This window comes from Lolium rigidum, chromosome 7 (assembly GCF_022539505.1).
Source record: "Lolium rigidum isolate FL_2022 chromosome 7, APGP_CSIRO_Lrig_0.1, whole genome shotgun sequence".
Lineage (NCBI taxonomy): Eukaryota > Viridiplantae > Streptophyta > Magnoliopsida > Poales > Poaceae > Lolium > Lolium rigidum.
In genome coordinates this window covers 110,731,098-110,753,144 of record NC_061514.1, presented here as the reverse complement: position 1 = coordinate 110,753,144, position 22,047 = coordinate 110,731,098, and the positions used below count along the sequence as shown (strand labels likewise).

Genomic DNA, 22,047 nt, shown 5'->3' with positions numbered 1-22,047 from the left:
GAACCTGCACAACACAACCAAAGTACTTTGCCCCAACGAAACGGTGAGGTTGTCAATCTCACCGGCTTGCTCGTAACAAAGGGTTAACCGTATTGTGTGGAAGATGATTGTTTGCAAGAAAACAAGTAAAGAACAAGTATTGCGGCAGATTTGTATTTCGAGTATAAAAGAATGGACCGGGGTCCACGAGTTCACTAGAGGTGTCTCTCCCATAAGATAAAAGCATGTTGGGTGAACAAATTACGGTCGGGCAATTGACAAATAGAGAGGGCATAACAATGCACATACATGTCATGATAAGTACGAGTGAGATTTAATTGGGCATTACGACAAAGTACATAGACCGCCATCCAAGCGCATCTATGCCTAAAAAGTCCACCTTCGGGTTATCGTCCGAACCCCTCCAGGTATTAAGTTGCTAACAACGAGACAATTGCATTAAGTATTGCGCGTAATGTAATCAATAACTACATCCTCGGACATAGCATCAATGTTTTATCCCTAGTGGCAACAACACATCCATAACCTTAGGGGTTTTCGTCACTCCCCAGTTCACGCGAGACATGAACCCACTATCGAGCATAAATACTCCCTCTTGGAGTTACTAGCATCAACTTGGCCAGAGCCTCTACTAATAACGGAGAGCATGCAAGATCATAAACAACACATAGGTAATAACTTGATAATTAACATAACATGGTATTCTCTATCCATCGGATCCCGACAAACACAACATATAGTATTACAGATAGATGATCTTGATCATGTTAGGCAGCTCACAAGATCCAACAATGGAGCACAATGAGGAGAAGACAACCATCTAGCTACTTGCTATGGACCCATAGTCCAGGGGTGAACTACTCACTCATCACTCCGGAGGCGACCATGGCGGTGAAGAGTCCTCCGGGAGATGAATCCCCTCTCCGGCGAGGGTGCGGAGGAGATCTCCAGAATCCCCGAGATGGGATTGGCGGCGGCGGCGTCTCGGTAAGGTTTTCCGTATCGTGGTTTTTCGCCTCGGGGGTTTCGCGACGGAGGCTTTAAGTAGGCGGAAGGGCAACGTGGGGGGCCACACGAGGGCCCCACACCACGAGTCGGCGCGGCCAAGGCCTGGGCCGCGCCGCCCTATGGTGGCGGCCCCTCGTGGCCCCACTTCGACTCCTCTTCGGTCTTCCGGAAGCTTCGTGGCAAAATAGGACCCTGGGTTTTAATTTCGTCCAATTCCGAGAATATTTCGTTACTAGGATTTACTGAAACCAAAAACAGCGAAAACAGACAAGCGGCTCTTCGGCATCTTGTTAATAGGTTAGTTCCAGAAAATGCACGAATGTGACATAAAGTGTGCATAAAACATGTAGATATCATCAATAATTTGGCATGGAACATAAGAAATTATCGATACGTCGGAGACGTATCAGCATCCCCAAGCTTAGTTACGCTCGTCCCGAGCGAGGTAAAACGATAACAAAGATAATTTACGAAGTGACATGCCATCATAACCTTGATCATACTATTTGTAAACATATGTAATGAATGCAGCGATCAAAACAATGGTAATGACATGAGTAAACAAGTGAATCATAAAGCAAAGACTTTTCATGAATAGTACTTCAAGACAAGCATCAATAAGTCTTGCATAAGAGTTAACTCATAAAGCAATAAATCAAAGTAAAGGTATTGAAGCAACACAAAGGAAGATTAAGTTTCAGCGGTTGCTTTCAACTTGTAACAAGTATATCTCATGGATAATTGTCAACATAGAGTAATATAACAAGTGCAATATGCAAGTATGTAGGAATCAATGCACGAGTTCACACAAGTGGTTGCTTCTTGAGGTGGAGAGAGATAGGTGAACTGACTCAACATAAAGGTAAAAAGAATGGTCCTTCAAAGAGGAAAGCATCGATTGCTATATTTGTGCTAGAGCTTTTATTTTGAAAACATGAAACAGATTTGTCAACGGTAGTAATAAAGCATATGAGTTATGAAAATTATATCTTACAAGTTGCAAGCCTCATGCATAGTATACTAATAGTGCCCGCACCTTGTCCTAATTAGCTTGGACTACCGGATCATTACAATACACATGTTTTAACCAAGTGTCACAATGGGGTACCTCCATGCCGCCTGTACAAAGGTCTAAGGAGAAAGCTCGCATTTTGGATTTCTCGCTTTTGATTATTCTCAACTTAGACATCCATACCGGACAACATGGACAACAGATAATGGACTCCTCTTTAATGCATAAGCATGTGGCAACAATTATTATTCTCATATGAGATTGAGGATATATGTCCAAAGCTGAAACTTCCACCATGAATCATGGCTTTAGTTAGCGGCCCAATGTTCTTCTCTAACAATATGCATGCTCCAACTATTAAGGTGGTAGATCTCTCTTACTTCAGACAAGACGGACATGCATAGCAACTCACATGATATTCAACAAAGAATAGTTTATGGCGTCCCCAGAAGCATGGTTATCGCACAACAAGCAACTTAATAAGAGATAAAGTGCATAAGTACATATTCAATACCACAATAGTTTTTAAGCTATTTGTCCCATGAGCTATATATTGCAAAGGTGAATGATGGAATTTTAAAGGTAGCACTCAAGCAATTTACTTTGGAATGGCGGATAAATACCATGTAGTAGGTAGGTATGGTGGACACAAATGGCATAGTGGTTGGCTCAAATATTTTGGATGCATGAGAAGTATTCCCTCTCGATACAAGGTTTAGGCTAGCAAGGTTATTTGAAACAAACACAAGGATGAACGGTACAGCAAAACTCACATAAAAGACATATTGTAAAAATTATAAGACTCTACACCGTCTTCCTTGTTGTTCAAAACTCAATACTAGATATTATCTAGACTCTAGAGAAACCAAATATGCAAACCAAATTAGCAAGCTCTAAGTGTTTCTTCATTAATGGGTGCAAAGTATATGATGCAAGAGCTTAAACATGAGCACAACAATTGCCAAGTATCAAATTATCCAAGACATTTTTAGAGTTACTACATGTAGTATTTTCCAATTCCAACCATATAACAATTTAACGAAGAAGAAACTTCGCCATGAATACTATGAGTAGAGCCTAAGGACATACTTGTCCATATACTACAGCGGAGCGTGTCTCTCTCCCACAAAGTGAATGCTAGGATCCATTTTATTCAAACAAAACAAAAACAAAAACAAACCGAGCGCTCCAAGCAAAGTGCATAAGATGTGACGGAATAAAAATATAGTTTCGGGGAGGAACCTGATAATGTTGTCGATGAAGAAGGGGATGCCTTGGGCATCCCCAAGCTTAGACGCTTGAGTCTTCTTAGAATATGCAGGGGTGAACCACCGGGGCATCCCCAAGCTTAGAGCTTTCACTCTCCTTGATCATATTGTATCATACTCCTCTCTTGATCCTTGAAAACTTCCTCCACACCAAACTCGAAACAACTCATTAGAGGGTTAGTGCACAATAAAAAATTCACATGTTCAGAGGTGACACAATCATTCTTAACACTTCTGGACATTGCATAAAGCTACTGGACATTAATGGATCAAAGAAATTCATCCAACATAGCAAAAGAGGCAATGCGAAATAAAAGCAGAATCTGTCAAAACAGAACAGTCCGTAAAGATGGATTTTATTAGGGCACCAGACTTGCTCAAATGAAAATGCCCAAATTGAATGAAAGTTGCGTACATATCTGAGGATCACTCACGTAAATTGGCTTAATTTTCTGAGTTACCTACGGAGAATTAGACCCAGATTCGTGACAGCAAAGAAATCTGTTTACAACGCAGTAATCCAAATCTAGTATTTACTTTACTATCAAAGACTTTACTTGGCACAACAAAACATAAAACTAAGATAAGGAGAGGTTGCTACAGTAGTAAACAACTTCCAAGACTCAAATATAAAACAAAAATACTGTAGTAAAATAACACATGGGTTATCTCCCAAGAAGTTCTTTCTTTATAGCCATTAAGATGGGCTCGACGAGTTTTAATGATGCACTCGCAAGAAATAGTATTTGAAGCAAAAGAGAGCATCAAAAGGCAAATTCAAAACACATTTAAGTCTAAAATGCTTCCTATGCATAGGAATCTTGTAAATAAACAAGTTCATGAAGATCAAAGTAACAAGCATAGGAAGATAAAACAAGTGTAGCTTCAAAAATTTCAGCACATAGAGAGGTGTTTTAGTAACATGAAATTTTTTACAACCATATTTTCCTCTCTCATAATAATTTTCAGTAGCATCATGAGCAAACTCAACAATGTAACTATCACATAAAGCATTCTTATCATGAGTCTCATGCATAAAATTATTACTCTCCACGTAAGCATAATCAATTTTATTAGTTGTAGTGGGAGCAGATTCAACAAAGTGGCTATCATCATATATAGGAGGCATATTGTAATCATAAAAGAAAATTTTCTCCTCAATGCTTGGGGTACTAAAAAGATCCTGCTCATCAGAGCCAGCTTCCCCAAGCTTAGAATTTTCCATAGCATTAGCAACAATGGTGTTCAAAGCATCCGTAGTAATAACATTCCCATTAGCATGCATATAAAGTTCCATGGGTTTTTTAATTCTCTCTTCAAACACATCATGTCCTAATTCAAGATAAAGTTCATAAAGATCTCTCATATTTTTGTTGTTTTCCATTATGCTTAACTAGTGAAATAAAAACATGCATGATATTAAGTAAAACAAGTAACTAATTTTTTTTGTGTTTTTGATATAGAGTGCAAGACAGTAAATAAAGTAAAGCTAACAACTAATTTTTTTGTGTTTTGATATAATGCAACAAACAAAGTAGTAAATAAAATAAAGCAAGACAAAAACAAAGTAAAGAGATTGGGAAGTGGAGACTCCCCTTGCGGCGTGTCTTGATCTCCCCGGCAACGGCGCCGAAAAAGAGCTTGATGGCGTGTAACTCACACGTTCGTTGGGAACCCCAAGAGGAAGGTATGATGCGCACAGCGAAGCAAGTTTTCCCTCGAAAGAAACCAAGGTTTATCGAACCAGGAGAAGCCAAGAAGCACGTTGAAGGTTGATGGCGGCGGGATGTAGTGCGGCGCAACACCGTAGATTCCGGCGCCAACGTGGAACCTGCACAACACAACCAAAGTACTTTGCCCCAACGAAACGAGTGAGGTTGTCAATCTCACCGGCTTGCTGTAACAAAGGGTTAACCGTATTGTGTGGAAGATGATTGTTTGCAAGAAAACAAGTAAAGACAAGTATTGCAAGCAGATTTGTATTTCGAGTATAAAAGAATGGACCGGGGTCCACAGTTCACTAGAGGTGTCTCTCCCATAAGATAAAAGCATGCTTGGGTGAACAAATTACAGTCGGGCAATTGACAAATAGAGAGGGCATAACAATGCACATACATGTCATGATAAGTACAGGTGAGATTTAATTGGGCATTACGACAAAGTACATAGACCGCCATCCAACCGCATCTATGCCTAAAAAGTCCACCTTCGGGTTATCGTCCGAACCCCCTCCGGTATTAAGTTGCTAACAACGGACAATTGCATTAAGTATTGCGCGTAATGTAATCAATAACTACATCCTCGGACATAGCATCAATGTTTTATCCCTAGTGGCAACGAGCACATCCATAACCTTAGGGTTTCGTCACTCCCCGCATTCACGGAGACATGAACCCACTATCGAGCATAAATACTCCCTCTTGGAGTTACTAGCATCAACTTGGCCGAGCCTCTACTAATAACGGAGAGCATGCAAGATCATAAACAACACATAGGTAATAACTTGATAATTAACATAACATGGTATTCTCTATCCATCGGATCCCGACAAACACAACATATAGTATTACGGATAGATGATCTTGATCATGTTAGGCAGCTCACAAGATCCAACAATGAAGCACAATGAGGAGAAGACAACCATCTAGCTACTGCTATGGACCCATAGTCCAGGGGTGAACTACTCACTCATCACTCCGGAGGCGACCATGGCGGTGAAGAGTCCTCCGGGAGATGAATCCCCTCTCCGGCAGGGTGCCGGAGGAGATCTCCAGAATCCCCCGAGATGGGATTGGCGGCGGCGGCGTCTTAGTAAGGTTTTCCGTATCGTGGTTTTTCGCTTCGGGGTTTCGCGACGGAGGCTTTAAGTAGGCGGAAGGGCAACGTGGGGGGCCACACGAGGGCCCCACACCACAGGTCGGCGCGGCCAAGGCCCGGGCCGCGCCGCCCTATGGTGGCGGCCCCTCGTGGCCCCACTTCGACTCCTCTTCGGTCTTCCGGAAGCTTCGTGGCAAAATAGGACCCCGGGTTTTGATTTCGTCCAATTCCGAGAATATTTCGTTACTAGGATTTACGAAACCAAAAACAGCAGAAAACAGCAACTGGCTCTTCGGCATCTTGTTAATAGGTTAGTTCCAGAAAATGCACGAATGTGACATAAAGTGTGCATAAAACATGTAGATATCATTAATAATGTGGCATGGAACATAAGAAATTATCGATATGTCGGAGACGTATCAAGGGGGTGCCCCGGGCATCCCCAAGCTTTGACGCTTAAACCTCTTGGATATTTCTTGGGGTGTCCAGGGGACATCCCCAAGCTTGAACTTTTGTCCATTCTTCATCCTATGGCATCATTCTTCTCTCCCTACACTTGAAAACTTCCTTCACCTAAAACTCAACATAATTCATTAGCAATATTAGTGTAATCAAAATAAGCAATCCACTTGGTTCTGGTATGACATATGTAAAGCTTATATTAAAACATTAGATACTGCATAAACTTCTTCGGAAAGCTCCTTCTTTCAAAAGAACCCAAAAATAAAAAGATTAAGAGGCAAATGCAGTAATGACAGAAATCTGTCAAAACAGAAGAGAACATCAGTTAAAGATCGATTTTTTGAGACTTCTCCGTCACTCAGATCGAAAAATGTTGAACTAATGAAAGTTAGATAATAACCTGTGAAATATTCTTATAAATTTTCAGCTCATGGTGACGTTCTAGTGATTTATGCGAATTTTTCTCGCGACAGTCCATAAACAGAAACAGAAACAAAATTGCAAATTCCCCAAATACTACTTTCTTACCATTAGAGGCTACTCTTGGGACAAAAACAAAAATAAAAAATGATAAAGAGAGGACATTACAGTAGCAATGACTTCCAAAACTCAACAAAATAGTAAAATAACAGAAATAAAAACATAATGGGTTGTCTCCCAAAAAGCTTTCTTTATAGACATTAAGATAGGCTCAATAATTTGAGAAAATACTCACATATATAATATGAATTAAAACAAAAGAGAGCATCAAAAAAGCAAATATGAAACACATTTAAGTCTTACCCACTTCCTGTGCATGAGAATCTTGTACACAAATAAATTCACAAAGAACAAAGTGACAAGCATGTGAAGGTAAAACAAGAGTAACTTTAAAATTTTCAGCATGTAGAGAGGTGTTTTAATACCATGTAAATTCCTACAACAATATTTTCCTCTTTCATAATAATTTTCAATAGCATCATGAATAAACTCAACAATATAACTATCACATAAAGCATGCTTTTCATGATCTTCAAACACATAATTTTTATCAAGCTCAAAAATAGTAGGATTAAAACAATCAAACCCACTTTTAGCAATTTTATAACAAGATGATTGATCATTCTCAAGAGGTATGGGACTACTAGTAACAATCCTTTTTCAGTAGCATTATAACTTATAGCATCAAGTAACATAGGACCATCATCTAGAGCTTTATCATAAACACTCTCCAAGCAAAATTCTTTAGTTCCATGCATTTCGAAATTAGGTACAAATAAAGGATTATCATGAGATTTATAAAAATAGCATGGATTATTATAAATAACAGTAGCATAATTATTCTCACAAGTTTTACTCACAGGGAATATTTCAAGAGAATCCTCATGAACATAACATTCTTCCTCCTTTGGTGAGCATGGAGGGCAATCAAATAATGTAATAGATAAAGAGTTACTCTCATTAGAAGGTTGGCATGGGTAGCTAATCCATTCTTCCTCCTTTTGTTCATCACTCTCCTCCTCTTTTTCATCTAATGAGCTTTCAGGTTCAGCAACTTCTTCTTCCACGGGTTCCTGCAAATTGTGGATACATTCTTGTGCATAATTGAGTCTCTCTTTATAATCAATGATATAACAATTATTGCTGAAATTTTCTGTGTAATAATTGAGGATAGAAGAGACATAATGTTTAAGGTCATGACAAGCAACACAAGTTTCATAACTTTTAGACATGAAGGATTCTATTTCAGAGGCTCCCATAAATAAGACAAATTATTCTACTTCTTCGAATCCAAGATGAATATAGTTATTCCAATGATAGTTCGAAATTAAAACTTCTTCACTAAAGCCACATTGGAATTTAAGATATTTAGTATCCTGTTTAGAGTAACAATTTATATCATGGCGTTTAAGCAAAATTTTATCAATTATATCCAACTTCTTTAACGTGCCCCCCATGACTTTACCCTTATATGATTATCTATACTTCATAAATAATTCTGCAAGTTCCATAGAGTATAAAGCAGGTCCTTCCATAACAACAGTTTTTAGTTTGTTGTTTTTTCAATTTTTTATGGATTTTCAGATATATAGGAAAAATAAAACAAGACAAAAATAAAACTAGACAAAACAAAATGAAATAAAAACAGCGAGAGAGGTGGAGTGTACTCCCCGGCAACGGCGCCAGAAAATAGTCTTGATGACCCACAAGTATAGGAGATCGCAACAGTCTTCGAGGGAAGTAAAATCCAAATTTGTTGATTCGATACAAGGGGAGCCAAAGAATACTTATAAGGCTTGACAGCGGAGTTGTCAATTCAGATGCACCTGAAAAAGCACTAGCAAGGGTGATGTGAAAGCAGTGGTAATATGATGCGGCGCTAGAAAATAGTTGGTACTACTTTGATGGCGTATTGACAGGAAAATGTGATGCGTCAACAATATGAGAGCAATAGTAACACAACAGTAGAAGTAACACAGAGGAGATGGCACTGAAAAATATCCCAGCACGCAGTTGATTGAAAAGCAATGATGATGAAATAAAGAACCAGAGTTCCCGACGATCTACACTAGTGGTAACTCTCCAGATAACAAGTGTTGGGTGAACAAATTACAGCTGGGCAATTGACAGAATTGAATTTAGTATTAAGACAAAATATCCAGTCTATTAATATCGTAGGCATGTTTTCCATATATAGTCATACGTGCTCGCAATGAGAAACTTGCATAACATCTTTTATCCTACCAACCCGTTTGCAGCGGGGCCTCAAGGGAAACTACTGGTAATTAAGGTACTCCTTTTAATAGAGCACCGGAGCAAAGCATTAACACTTGGTGAAAATATGTGATCCTCATATCAAAGCCATCCCCTTCGGTTATCCCAATTCGAGATCACTTTGGGGCCTCGGGTTCTGGACAAAGACATGTGCATACAATTTGTAGATACAATCTAAGCAACAATTATAGAGCTAGATCTAAGATCATGCCACTCATGCACTAGTGACAAGCATTAAACATAACAATACTGCAGCAACAAATACTTCACAAACTTATAAGATATACTGAACATAATGATCAATCCATCGGATCCCAACAAACACAACACCGATTACATCATATGGATCTCTATCATGTAAGGCAGCTCATGAGATCATTGTATTGAAGCACATGGGAGAGAGTACCATCTAGCTACAGCCAAGAACCCAGAGTCCCTGCGGGAACTACTCACAAACCATCATGGAGTCGAAGTGGAGGCGGTGAAGTCGATGGCGATGGCTCCGGGGGCACTTCCCTGTCCCGGCAGCATGCTGGAATAGAGACTTCTGTCCCCCGAAACTTGGTTTCGGCGATGATGGTGGCTACGGAACTTTTCATGGACGGAGGGTGATATGTTGCGGAGTTTTTAGGTCAGAGGGGTCTTATAGGTGAAGAGGCGACGCGAGGGGGTGCACGAGGCCACCATACGACCCCCAGGCGCGGGCCAGGGTTGGCCGCGCCTGGGACTGGTATGGACGGCCTGTAGCCCCCCTCCGGCTCTCCTTCTGGCTCCCATGGTCTTCTGGTATATTAAAATTTCTGTGATTTTTCTAGAATTTTCCGAGCACTTTCATTTTTTAGACATTTTTTGCAATAAACAGACATAATAAACAGGAACTGGCACTGTAGCACTTGTTAATAGCCTAATCCAATAAATATCGTAAAATGATGCAAAGTGCACATAAAACACAGAGAAATTGGTGTAAACAAGCATGGAGCGTCAAAAATTATGGATACATTTGCAACGTATCAGCTGGCAGCGGGAGGGTAGGGTTTGCCCCCTCCCCCCCCCCCGGTCGCCTGGACGAGGCGACGCGAGGAGTGGGGGGTCATTGATGCCGATTTGGCTTACTCTTAATCTCGCCATACAAATAATTGTAAAAGATCAAGCTAACGATCTGTTCTAAATCTCTTTAGACTAAATCCTAGTATCAATGAAATGAGTTTAATACTTATGTATTTGGATAAAGTTAAACAAGATACTATATTTTGGGATGAAGGGAGTATTATTTAATGAACACCTAAAAACATTGAAACAATGAATGACCCCGAAGGGTTGCACTAAAAGAGCGGTGCATATGAATTTACATAAGGACACTAATGGACTAGAAATTGCTACAAAGTCCACCAACTTTCATACAAGACCCTAAAAAGAAAAAGGGCGTATGGGGATGCAATCAAACCCTAGGTCTTCACGCTGCATCTGGTCAACCTTCAGGTTCAAGCATCTAGTGCATTAATTCATTTATGGCATCAGAGCCAAGAGATCTCACAAGTTCAAGACCCCACTCATGCATTATTAACAAACAAACGAATAAAACATTTCACGGATGCACCGAGCTCACGCTAAAAACTAAAATAGTGTGGACGTGAGGGGAGCGTTGAATATAAATACACTAAGTAGTCTCTTTTCATCAATTTAGACTTTTTAATTAGTTGGCTATTGCATAAGTTCTTTCATCCTCCCGTGTACATTGGTCGCTGCCTTTGTGCACAGTGCATGCAGAGGGTGCAAGGCGGTGGAAACTGTTGGCTTTAACTCTACAAACAGAACATTGTGATCTTCCTTTGCACGAGATTTCGTGTTTTCTTTTTCCCCCTTTTCTTGCTCTTTTGGCTTTTGCACAAGAACCGTCGATAAGCACGTACAATTCATAATAGCATGTGTACATATACAACCTAGCACTAAATCTACTCGATCGTACAGTCACAACATGACAACTTTTCTTAGACTGGCAACTCCTAACTAGCACCACACGTGCCAACTGACTATGGTAATTAATGTCTTGCTTTTTTTTCGATAAAGAGAATATATTAATATCAAGAAGATACCAATTACACCCAGCCTCTGCAACAACGCACCACCCTAATGGCACTATGGATGCACACAACCAAAAAAAGGAAAAGAAAACTAAGAAACAAAAGTCCCGCTACAGTATCTCGGGCCTAACAACAGCAATACATCCACCACCATGACAACACCTGAATTACAGACTCTCCAAAAAACGACGCCTTCAAGAAGGAAACAGTGCTCAAACACCGTCGTCGCCCGATCAAGATCTTAGGTTTTCACTCTGAAGATAGTCTCCGCTCTCAAAACAATGCCTCCACCAAGGTCACTGCCAGGCACAACCAGTTAAGGCCAGACCTTGGGTTTTCACCCTGAAAGGTAGGACTCTGCGCTTCACCTGTGTTGCCGCCCCCACTTCCAAACCACTGCTGTAAAGCCGGGACACCAAACAAGCCCCTCAACAGCGCGGAGACTTGAACCTCCCTTAGCTAGTCCTCCCCTCCGGCCTTCAAGAAATTCTCTTCTTCCGACTTTTATCATGGATCCATAGTCACTTGATGTCAACACAGAAAAAGAGCTTCGCGCCGCTCCCTCCAGAACCAAACGGTCGGAATAAATGCATGGGTGTGCACGACCGAATACCTCCGATCCAGCAAACTCCAGGCAAAGCGTTGTTACATTTGCCGGCGGAGCCTTCCGGAACTCAACCCTCCGGCCAGATCACGAGTCCAGGCCTCCGGTAGGTCCTCCTCTTCACACAAGAGAGGCCCTAGGACCGCTGCCTTTATTCAGGTCGGACCCCCACGTCGGTGACCATCCCGGGCTGGCCAACCCAACCCTCACCATCGCACCTGACGCCCGCCACCTGCCACCAGGTCGACGCCATCATCGCCATCCAGGGCCGCCGCCCTTTGTGCCGTGATCCCAACCTTGAGGAGGAGCAGCACGAGATCCGCCCCCATCACCACCCGCCCGGCGATGCCGAGGCGAGGAAGGAAGGAGAGGATCGCGCCGCCAGGATCCAGGGCCGCGCCGCCGCCCCCAAACCGCCTGCCCGGCGAGTCCGCGGCGAGGAACGGAGGAGAGAGCCACGCCGCCATGGTTCCACGGCTGCGCCGCCGCCCCCATCATCGCCCGCCCACAAACTTGAATTAATGTCTTGCTATACACAGGATTACTAGTACTCCCCCTAATTTTTTTATTTTTTATTAGTTTGGGTTCTAGCTGATTTTTAAAGTCAAGCACTATCAAATTTAACCGAAATTGTAGTGAAAATATTAAAAACTATAATACCAAATGCACATAGTATGAAAATATAGCTTATGGTGATTCAAATACTATAAGTTTTTTTTTCTTCCTAAATACGTAGTCAAACTTTACAGTTTAACTTTGATTAAACCTAGAACGTGAATGAATTGTGAACGGAGAGTACTCGTACTGTAGTAGCAAGACTCCAACTCGAGATTATTACTTAAGCGAGGCTCCAACTTGAATTACTAGGAGTACTTCCGTTCCTAAATATAAAATGTATTAAGATATCTTTTCTATTGTGGTGAAAATAGTGGCGGATCTAGAAATTTTGCTTAGGGTGGGGCAACCAAAATAACTTGATGTATGTATGAGCTAGCTTTCCAGAAACTCAATTCGGCTCCCGGGTGCGTATGATCCCTCTACCATAAAAACATATTTCCAAGTGTTAAAAAATTTTGACAAAAATTTTACATGTAAATCTCCATAATATATGTGTATTCGTCAAGTTTCACGAAAAAATGATATTTTTTGTAGTCTAAGCGAAAAAGAGAAAATTTATCTTGTGATAAGTCTTTGTTTCAGCACCGAATTTTGTCTTTTTTACACACGCCACATGACATGTCGATTTTTCATGAAACAACTTTGTGAGCGCGTAGCACATGAAGATTTACGTGCGAAATTTTTGTTTCAATTTTTTTGACATTTTAAAATGTGTCTAACATTATTTCAAAATAAAGGGAGCATACGCTCCCATGTGCCAAAACTTCATCCTAGTTTTTTCTTATTTCTCACTAAAGTATGTGCTATGTGAAATGCTAGGGGTGGGACGTACACAAGCTGGCTCCACCACTGGGTGAAAACCATGGTGGTGTCTATGGTCTCACACTTCTCACTATTTCCATAACAAATGTCACTCGGTAGACTCTCTCCTCGCGACAAGTGCAACACCAGCAATCTAGATCTATATCTATCCTTGCTAATATGAACAACCAAACCATATGGAGTTATCCCACATTGTTCGTAACCACATTATCCTATTCTATCCTATTCCTATCGCTAGAAACGATGTCTATAACTGGTGACACATCATGGATCTGGAGAGGAGATTATTAAACCGACGAGGAGCTTGCGCACGAAGGCACGGGTCTGCGGTGCCAGCGGGTGGTAGGAAGGAGACAATGGGGTCGTCATTGTTCGTGGCGGGACGAGGGATTAGAGGTGGGGTGGAGGAAGGTTCTGCGTCCTTGCCCTTCTCGTCATTCTCTGTGGCAGTGCACGAAGCGGCTATAATAATGGGGATTATCACAATCGATAACGTTGGTTATTTGTTGGCGGACGATATCGAGCGGCGTGCGCGAGGAGCGCCATGGTGAGAATATGAAGGTTGTTTGATGCTTCATTTTGGTTTTCCTTTGTTTTTTTGGAAACACAAGGGTTCTCCTTTGTGATGTTGCCTAAAACATTTTGTTTGAACTATCAGAGATGCTAGTTTTTTGGGCCGGTCATAGTGAGGAATAACTTAGACTAGTAACGTAGTGAGCAGTAAATTATATGTGGTTTCATGCATAGTGTTATTTATTAAGTTGTAGACTCATCTTATATTGAGCAGTAAATTATATTGCATCATACATCATGTTTACCAAGAGATTACAGAGGGGGATGATGAAGAGTTGTTGTATATATTGATGAACATGGTGTTGATGCCTTCACCGAAGGGGGGGTGGACTCCACCGGAGGCGATTTCGATAGCGTTTCTCTCCTCCGATCTCCGCCGTTGACGGTCTCCTGACTCTATGTTTTGTGTTTTTGATCTATACCATCGTAGCCACGACGAAACCCTCTGGGTCATATATATAGTGATTTTTGGTGCAAAAAGAGTCGGTTCGCGAAAGATTGAGTCGAATCGGATGGATGAGGTGCAAACAACCCCAGGTAGCGCGTCCAAAGGGGGGCTCCACCTGCCCTAGTTTGCAGCTCCTTGACCTCCTGGTGTCCTACTTTAGCTCATTTTGTTCGTCTCGAAAATTTCGAAGCGTGGTCCCTGTTCTTGCCATTTTTCGGGTCCCGTAGTTCCTGGAAAGTCAAAAACACTAAAAAGTGACGTTTTCTGTCAAACAGAATTAGAACCGGAGGAGGGAGATTGTTTATAAAATCCCCTAAAACATCATAAAACATGGCAATAACATTATATAAGATGCAAATATGTGGTAATATATTGCAATAAAGTGCAAACTTCACGTATGCATTTTACATGCATCAGAGAGCGCCGCAAAATACACATACACAAAAACAGAAGCTGCAGCAGAGAAGATTGCAGGGGGAAACTCCGCTGGGATCACCGCCAGAGGGATCTACACCTTCTCCAACATCTTCATCACCATCACCATGATCAAGGGAGAGTAGTCCACCTTTGGACAACGGGTTTGTGGCAGTAGCTTGATCTATTTCTCTCATGTTCTTCATAGTTCTTAGTGCCATATGAGCTGCCTCACATGATTATGGCCATATTTGTAGTACTTATGTGGTGTATCCTTATTCTATGATATTGTGCTATGAGATCTGATCGTATTATGTGCAAGATGTATTGATATATGCATATTATGTACCTTGTTCTTAAATATTTGTTCTGATCTAACATCTACGCAATAACGTGTGTGGGGTGATGTGTGTATTAGATGGAGTAGCATGAGTTTAGTGATTGAATAATGACAACAAATTCATGATCTATTATGGCTTTGCCTTTTCTTTTGCTACCTCACTAGGGATAAAGTGAATGCATGTGCTATGTTTGTCACGTGACAAAAGTGGTGATCTTGTTTGGTCAAGTTAGCATATTTGATATTCAAACATCATGTCAAAATACTTAAGGCTATACTCTGTTAATTCTTAATACAAGATTGCATGGAGTTTTCCCTTTCTTGTGGAATATATGAGATATGGCTTGCATCATCTCTGTGTTAGGACGTGATGCCCACATGAATGCGTATCTTACTCATGTTATTGTTCTGTATCGTCATATCTCATTGATGAATTACTATATGTCCACTACAACTTAAAAGAGAGATTAGTCAAGTGAACCCATAAACCCCGGTCCACTTTTTATCATAAGAAACACCTTTATCTTGCTTTTATCTTATTTTCTATTTGCAACACTATTTTAATCCGAAAATACGAAAATATTTACTTTTCTTATTTGCATCTAAAACATCAAAAAATGTCAACCACTTTACAGATTTTACTTAGTTACTTTATTTCATCTAGTTTTAGTCGCTTTATTTTTACTCATGTTTATTTACTTACGCGAAAACTTTCGCTTGACAACCACACGGTGGAGTTGGAGACACAAGGTTTTTATTTTACTTGCAGAATTGTTAGAAGAAGAGAGAAGAGAATACTCTTTGCTCAGTTCACCGAGAGTACGATATAAACCCTCGAGTCACCATTGTGGGAAGAATACTCTGCTGATACAACACTCTGCACTTGGAGTCCCAACGTATCAAGATCTATTGGCGTTGTTGCTGGGGAATAATCAAAACAGTTCATCAAGCCCGTTGACCGTCATCACTATCTTATTGCTTGCAGACTCACTCGAGGGATGGTGATCTCCTCAACAAGCCCATATGAAACTATGCTCAGATGAAGATGATCTACACCGGGCGTGTTCCACAAGCACCCATCTCCCCACTGCGATCCACTATGCTCTTAGCCACCTCATGGAGCACAAGGCACATGCCACCAGGTACCTTGCAATAAGCCCTGAGTGCATGATGTCCTCGTTTACTGCCTTCCTAAAAAAGTATTACCTTTGAGGAGCCAGAGTATTGGGTTCGTATTGTAGTGCTCGTTCTCATGACAGTGATGAACATCATGAAGATGATGTATATTTTGGAAGTAGCTAGGTTTGATGAACACTGATGCCAAGTCCGTATATATTTTGCGGTGGCTAGGTATGACGAGGAGGTGTGCAGTAACCCAATGGCGGATCCAGGATTTTACTCTAGAGTGGGGCAACTAGTTGCATTTTTTTGAATGCTACAACTATAACATGGAAATGGACATTTGTAAAATGCTATCATAAAAACTGCAAATCTACATTTGGTTCTCCAAATAGATTGAAATATCGAATAAATATTCATACTCATCGATCACTAATGAAACGCCGATGTTGAAATTCTGCAATGCAAAAATCTATCGCAAAGCACTTAAAATTTATGTGTACGAACTGCAGAAAAAATTCAGAATAAGATTGAAAGATGCAAATGAGCTAGCACCTGAAGATGCAAGGGGTAAGGAAGGGAAACTTCTCCCGTTTGGGCGATCGCCCCAGCTTGCATACGCAGTTTTGGCTTCCAGCTGCAGCCGTGCCGGCAGAAGGCTACCCGCCGCAATCAGCCACCGCCTCGCCAAAACTTCCCCTAAGCTAGGGCGGGATGTGTTATGCATTTGGACTTATGTGAGCGAGAGACAGAGGCATCTTGGTATCGGCCATATAGCTTTGTCTTTGCTGCTTGGTTGGGCCTAAGTGGCGGAATCGCCGATGTAACATTATATATATATTTTTTAGCACTAATATATTTGATATGGGCCTAATTCTTAGGGTGCTCCACCCATCCACCCTGCTGGATACGTCCCTGAGTAACCCCTCGGTTGATGAACTTGTGTTGCATCATGGTGTAACAATCTAATCCAGTGCTAGAACTATGTTTATGTTTATGTTGTTGTTCATGTGCTAAATATTAGCCCTGCCTGAAATGCTATTTTGTCGAACACCTTTTATGTATTGTTGGTTGCTTTGGTAAGCTCACCATGATGCGGATGTGGCAACCGTATGCCGGGAAACGGCTCGTAAGCAACCAAAAACGCGAAACGAAAAAAGAGCCCAACTAAACAACGGGGCATGAGCTTCTGCTACGATGCTCAAGACGACTTGTTGGCAACAAATCTACTTACACAACATGATTTTTTTTAGGTCACATGACCTCCTACAACTTCTACGGAGCTAAATTTTCCAGATGCAGTGAAAATCTGTGAGCAACCAAACTCGCCCTATAGCACACACCTATTTAAGTGGTTTGGCATCTTTTAACATGCTAATAAACTTGTCAGCACGGTGCCAAAAACGCCAAACGCTACTGTAGCATGCTATTTCAAACTTTGGAAGAAACCCATCGAACTTTATAGCTGTTGAAATTAAATGGTGAGTAGGGGTAGACTGAAAAGAATACCCACTTTATAGCTGTTGAAATGAGCTTTAGGTTCTTGAGAAGCATCATCCCAAGTTCCTAACGGAACGGCTAACCACACTATAGATAATTTCCATTCTCTGAAGGATCGCTGACGCCCGATCCTGGACGACCGTCCATGCGTCCTCGACGTGCCGCTCCTCCGTCAGCGTGCTTCCGACGGCACACCTTAGCACGTACATGCCACCTACGTTGGCGGAGCTCATGTACGGCCCCGACCTGACCGCGTTCACCTCCGCAAGGAGACCCCGGTTGAGCTCGTTCGCCGTCTTCTCGCCGCCGAACTCCTCCCGAGGCCGGAGCCGGAAGCACACCAGCGCGAACCGCCTGTCCGTCACAACCTCGAACCTCCCGTCGGCCTTCACCATGTTCTCGAACGCCTCCGCCATCCGCACGTGGGAGCGGACGTGGTGGCGCAGAACGTCGACGCCGTAGCAGCGGAGCACGAGCCACACCTTGAGCGCGCGGAACCGGCGGGTGAGCGTCATGGTCCAGTCCTTGTAGTCCACCACGTCCGACGCCGCCGAGTCCCTGAGGATGTACTCCTGCTCCGTGCCGAGCGCCGCGATGAGCGCGCACGGCTTCTTCACCCACATCGCGCAGCAGTCGTTGTTGGCGAGGAGCCACTTGTGGGCGTTCATGCTGAACGAGTCCACGGACTCCACGCCGTCGATCACGTCGCGGAACTCCGGGCACACCAGCGCGGAGCCGGCGTAGGCCGCGTCCACGTGCACCCAGACGCCGTGAGGTGCCGCCACGGCGCAGAGCTCGCCGATCGGGTCGACGGCGGTCGTCTGGGTGGTCCCGACCGTCGCGCACAGGAACAGCGGCACCAGCCCGGCGTCCACGTCGGCCTGCATTGCGTCGCGCAGCTCCGTGGGCGAGAGCGCGAACATGTCCGCGTGGCACGTGCGTATCTCGCGGCAGTGGTCTCGCTGGATGCCGGCGATGCGCGCGGCCTTGCGGAAGGCGAAGTGGGTCTGGTCGGAGCAGTACACGACGAGGTCGACGATCCTCTTCCCGCCGATCTCCGCCAGCTTCCGGTCCCTCGCGGCGACGAGCGCGCAGAGTATGGCCTCGCACGAGGTGCCCAGGAGCGCGCCCCCGCCGCCTCCGGCGAACAGGAGGCTGTCCGGTAGGTGCAGCGCTTTGCCGAGCCAGTCGACGACCACCATCTCGAGCTCGGTGGCGGCCGGCGAGGCGGTCCAGGTGAACGGGATGACGTTGATGCCGGCGGTGAGCGCCTCCCCGAGGGCACCGACGGTGCTGCTCGACGCCGGGAAGTGCGCGAAGTGGCGGGGGCTCTGCCAGTGCGTGATGCCCGGGAGGATGAGGTCGCGGACGTCCCGCAGCGCCGAGCCGAACGCGTCGGGCTCCGGACGGGACGGCGCGGCGCCGGGGAGCTGGTTGCGCAGGAAGCCGGGGGTGACGCTGGGGTGCACGGGGTAGTCGCCCATGCGGCCGTAGTAGTCGGCGATGAAGTCGATGACCTGGTGACCCTGGCGCCGGAACTCGTCGGCGCCGAGCAAGGTGGGGCACGGCAGCTTCTGCTGGGGCGTGTCCACCATTACCACTGGGACGACGCCGTTGTTGGTTGCACCGTTGACGGTGTCAAAGCAGTGCTGCGACGGCGGAGCCATATGTGGTGATTAACTTGCTACACCCCCACCAATTAATACAGTATGGTGCTATTGGCAATGTCGATCGATGCCAATTCCAAACCGTCCCGATAGATATTTATGCAGTCTAGCCGTATAAAGCTGGAGTTATACTGGTATCCCGCAACTGCATGCGAGGAAAAGCGGATGCGTTATATCGATCTGTACTCACAGCATGATGGATAGAAGTTCTCAACAAAAAAAAAAAGCATGATGGATAGAAGCAAACAACAGCAGCAGCGAAACTGCAAAGATAGGCAAACACTGGATCTAGTTCATCCTGATAGGCAGAATACCAATCATGTGAAGCACACCAAAAAGGTGAGCGCGCGGCTCGTGAATGTGCTCCGGAACATCATATTACTCCCGTTGCTCAAAGTGAAATCTTACTTTCCTTTCACGCAAACTTTCGACATTTCTTCTTGCAACAAAGCAAGCTTCAGTTTGCAATAACTGAGACAGCACACAAAGTGGTCATGCACAGGTAATCCGGCCTCATACAGTCCCATAAAATTTCAAGTTGAGTGTGAACTGACGAAAAAGAGAAAAAAAAAGCACAGTAAAAGGTGCGAGAGCCAATAAATTTGCGGTGTATCCTTAGTAAGGCAACAAATGTACATTTGCAACTGAAAAGAAAAGCTCTGATTGAGATGTAGCCTCCACTGCCAGGTTTACAATGTCACGGCCAGGACATTGTACACTTGGCATGCCACGTGTACATTACTGTCGAATGCTCTCAGACTACAACTCTCTCGTCTCAGGTCACTCCAGCGAGGCGACTCAAATGGTTCGATTCCATTCGTTTGGGTCACACCACAGTATACCTAAGCATTTCTCGGACGGGCCGACCAAAGCCCGACGCGGAAAATATCGGTCCAGGCCCAGCCTGGCACGACAGTCGGGCCGAAAAATAGGCCCAGGCCCAGCCCATCACATAGATGCCCGTTAGGCCTCAGGCCGGGCCGTTTCACTAAATCGCACAAAATCAAGGCCCAGCCTGGCCGATCCTGACCACCGGGCCAAAAAAATAGACCCAGGCCCGACCCAGAGGCATGGTCGAGTCGGGCTTGGCCCAGGAATTTCGGGCCGGGCCGGGCCGGGCCGACCTGGCCGGGCTGCCCATGGCCAGGTATACACCACATACATAATTTGGGACGCGCCGGCTGACCAGGCCAGTGCGGCTAGCAGCGTGACCCATTCAGTCCAGTGTTAGAGCAAAACATCTGATACATAAATTGCATACATATTTGCAGACAATTTGCTTGAAACAAGTTGATACTATAAACTAAAAACTAATACGTGGGCACAACAAGGGGCCATGGACACCACCTCCTTTGTCGACCTCACCGAGGACGTAGACTAGGCAGCGATGTCGTCGATGCCCGCGTAGGGCAGAAGCGGTAGCTAGGGCTTAGCAAAATTGTCTTTTATTAATTTTCCATGTAAATGAATGATTTTGTTTCAAAATTTCGTGCGCTGTTAGTTTTTGTTTGAATCTATTTAGTTTTTGTCTTTGGCCAATCGGCAAAAATGCCCATCCAAGAACGAATGGGTTGCACCAGTGTGGTCACTGACCCGATAAGCCAGACTGAATCCCATTCTCTATTCACGGTGCGATCTAAACAAGTCGCGCTGTTGTGGGTATACTTTATGGGTATATCAACGGTATAGCTTAGATCCGGCAAGTCCGGGTGGCCCATAGATGGTGGTGAGGCATGTGGCCCATCGGGCGGCCCAGTTGCTGTAGATCCTGAAGGATGAAGTCCAGCCCAGGAACAGGGAGCCGGATCACTACCGACCTACGCAGGAGGCCGGATCCGTGACGGCCCATGAAGTATCCGGATCCAGCACGTATTTGGAGGAAGGCGGATCCTTGACGTACACGGCAAGACATTGTACCGTAGTTAGGCAACTTGTATTCCGGCTAGGACTCTCCATGTAAACCCTAGATCCGTGCGCCTTTATAAGCCGGATCCGGGAGCCCTAGAGGCACAACCACAACTCATTGTAACAACGCGAAAGCACCCGGATAATTCCGGACAAGCAGCGGTAGGCCCCGTCATCGTGCGGGTGTTCCGAAGCTGGGTAACTCGCGTACCACCGTCCCGCGTGCACTCCGCCCCTATGGCCCCTACTTCTTCTCCCCTCGTGAGGATCCCTCCTCCGAGGTACCGTCGATCAGGCAACGGCGGCTGGCGCCCACCGTGGGGCTCGCGGCGTCCGGAGGCCGGAACCGGGAGGGTTCCGCCATGGGAAGCTACGACGACACCATCGCCGTGGGGCGTGTCCTTTACGCCGGAAATCTGCCGATCGTCCCTCCGGATGAGTGTTGGATTCCGGCTAAAACCGACCCCGTCAAGCTCTCCATCGTCCCAGTTGGCGGCATACACATCTTCATCGGGAAACCGTCGATTCCGACGGAAACCCACTGGTAAGTAAGCGCGGACGCGACCGCCGCCGAGCAGGACGCGAGCCGCGAAGATCCGATCCGAGATGCGAAACTTCCTAGCGAAGATTCCGCC

General features: G+C 44.4%; 1 protein-coding gene across 1 annotated transcript; it reads right to left on the bottom strand.

Moving 5' to 3' along the window:
* Positions 1 to 17,893: 17,893 nt before the first annotated feature.
* LOC124671840 (tyrosine decarboxylase-like) lies at positions 17,894 to 19,507 on the bottom strand. The gene has a single exon (XM_047208161.1). It carries the CDS (start codon positions 19,505 to 19,507, stop codon positions 17,894 to 17,896), a length of 1,614 nt encoding a protein of 537 aa, XP_047064117.1.
* Positions 19,508 to 22,047: the final 2,540 nt, after the last annotated feature.

What these genes read in the sequence shown, in the direction of transcription:
- LOC124671840 (XM_047208161.1), bottom strand. Translation starts at nt 19,507, where the DNA reads ATGGCTCCGCCGTCGCAGCACTGCTTTGACACCGTCAACGGTGCAACC.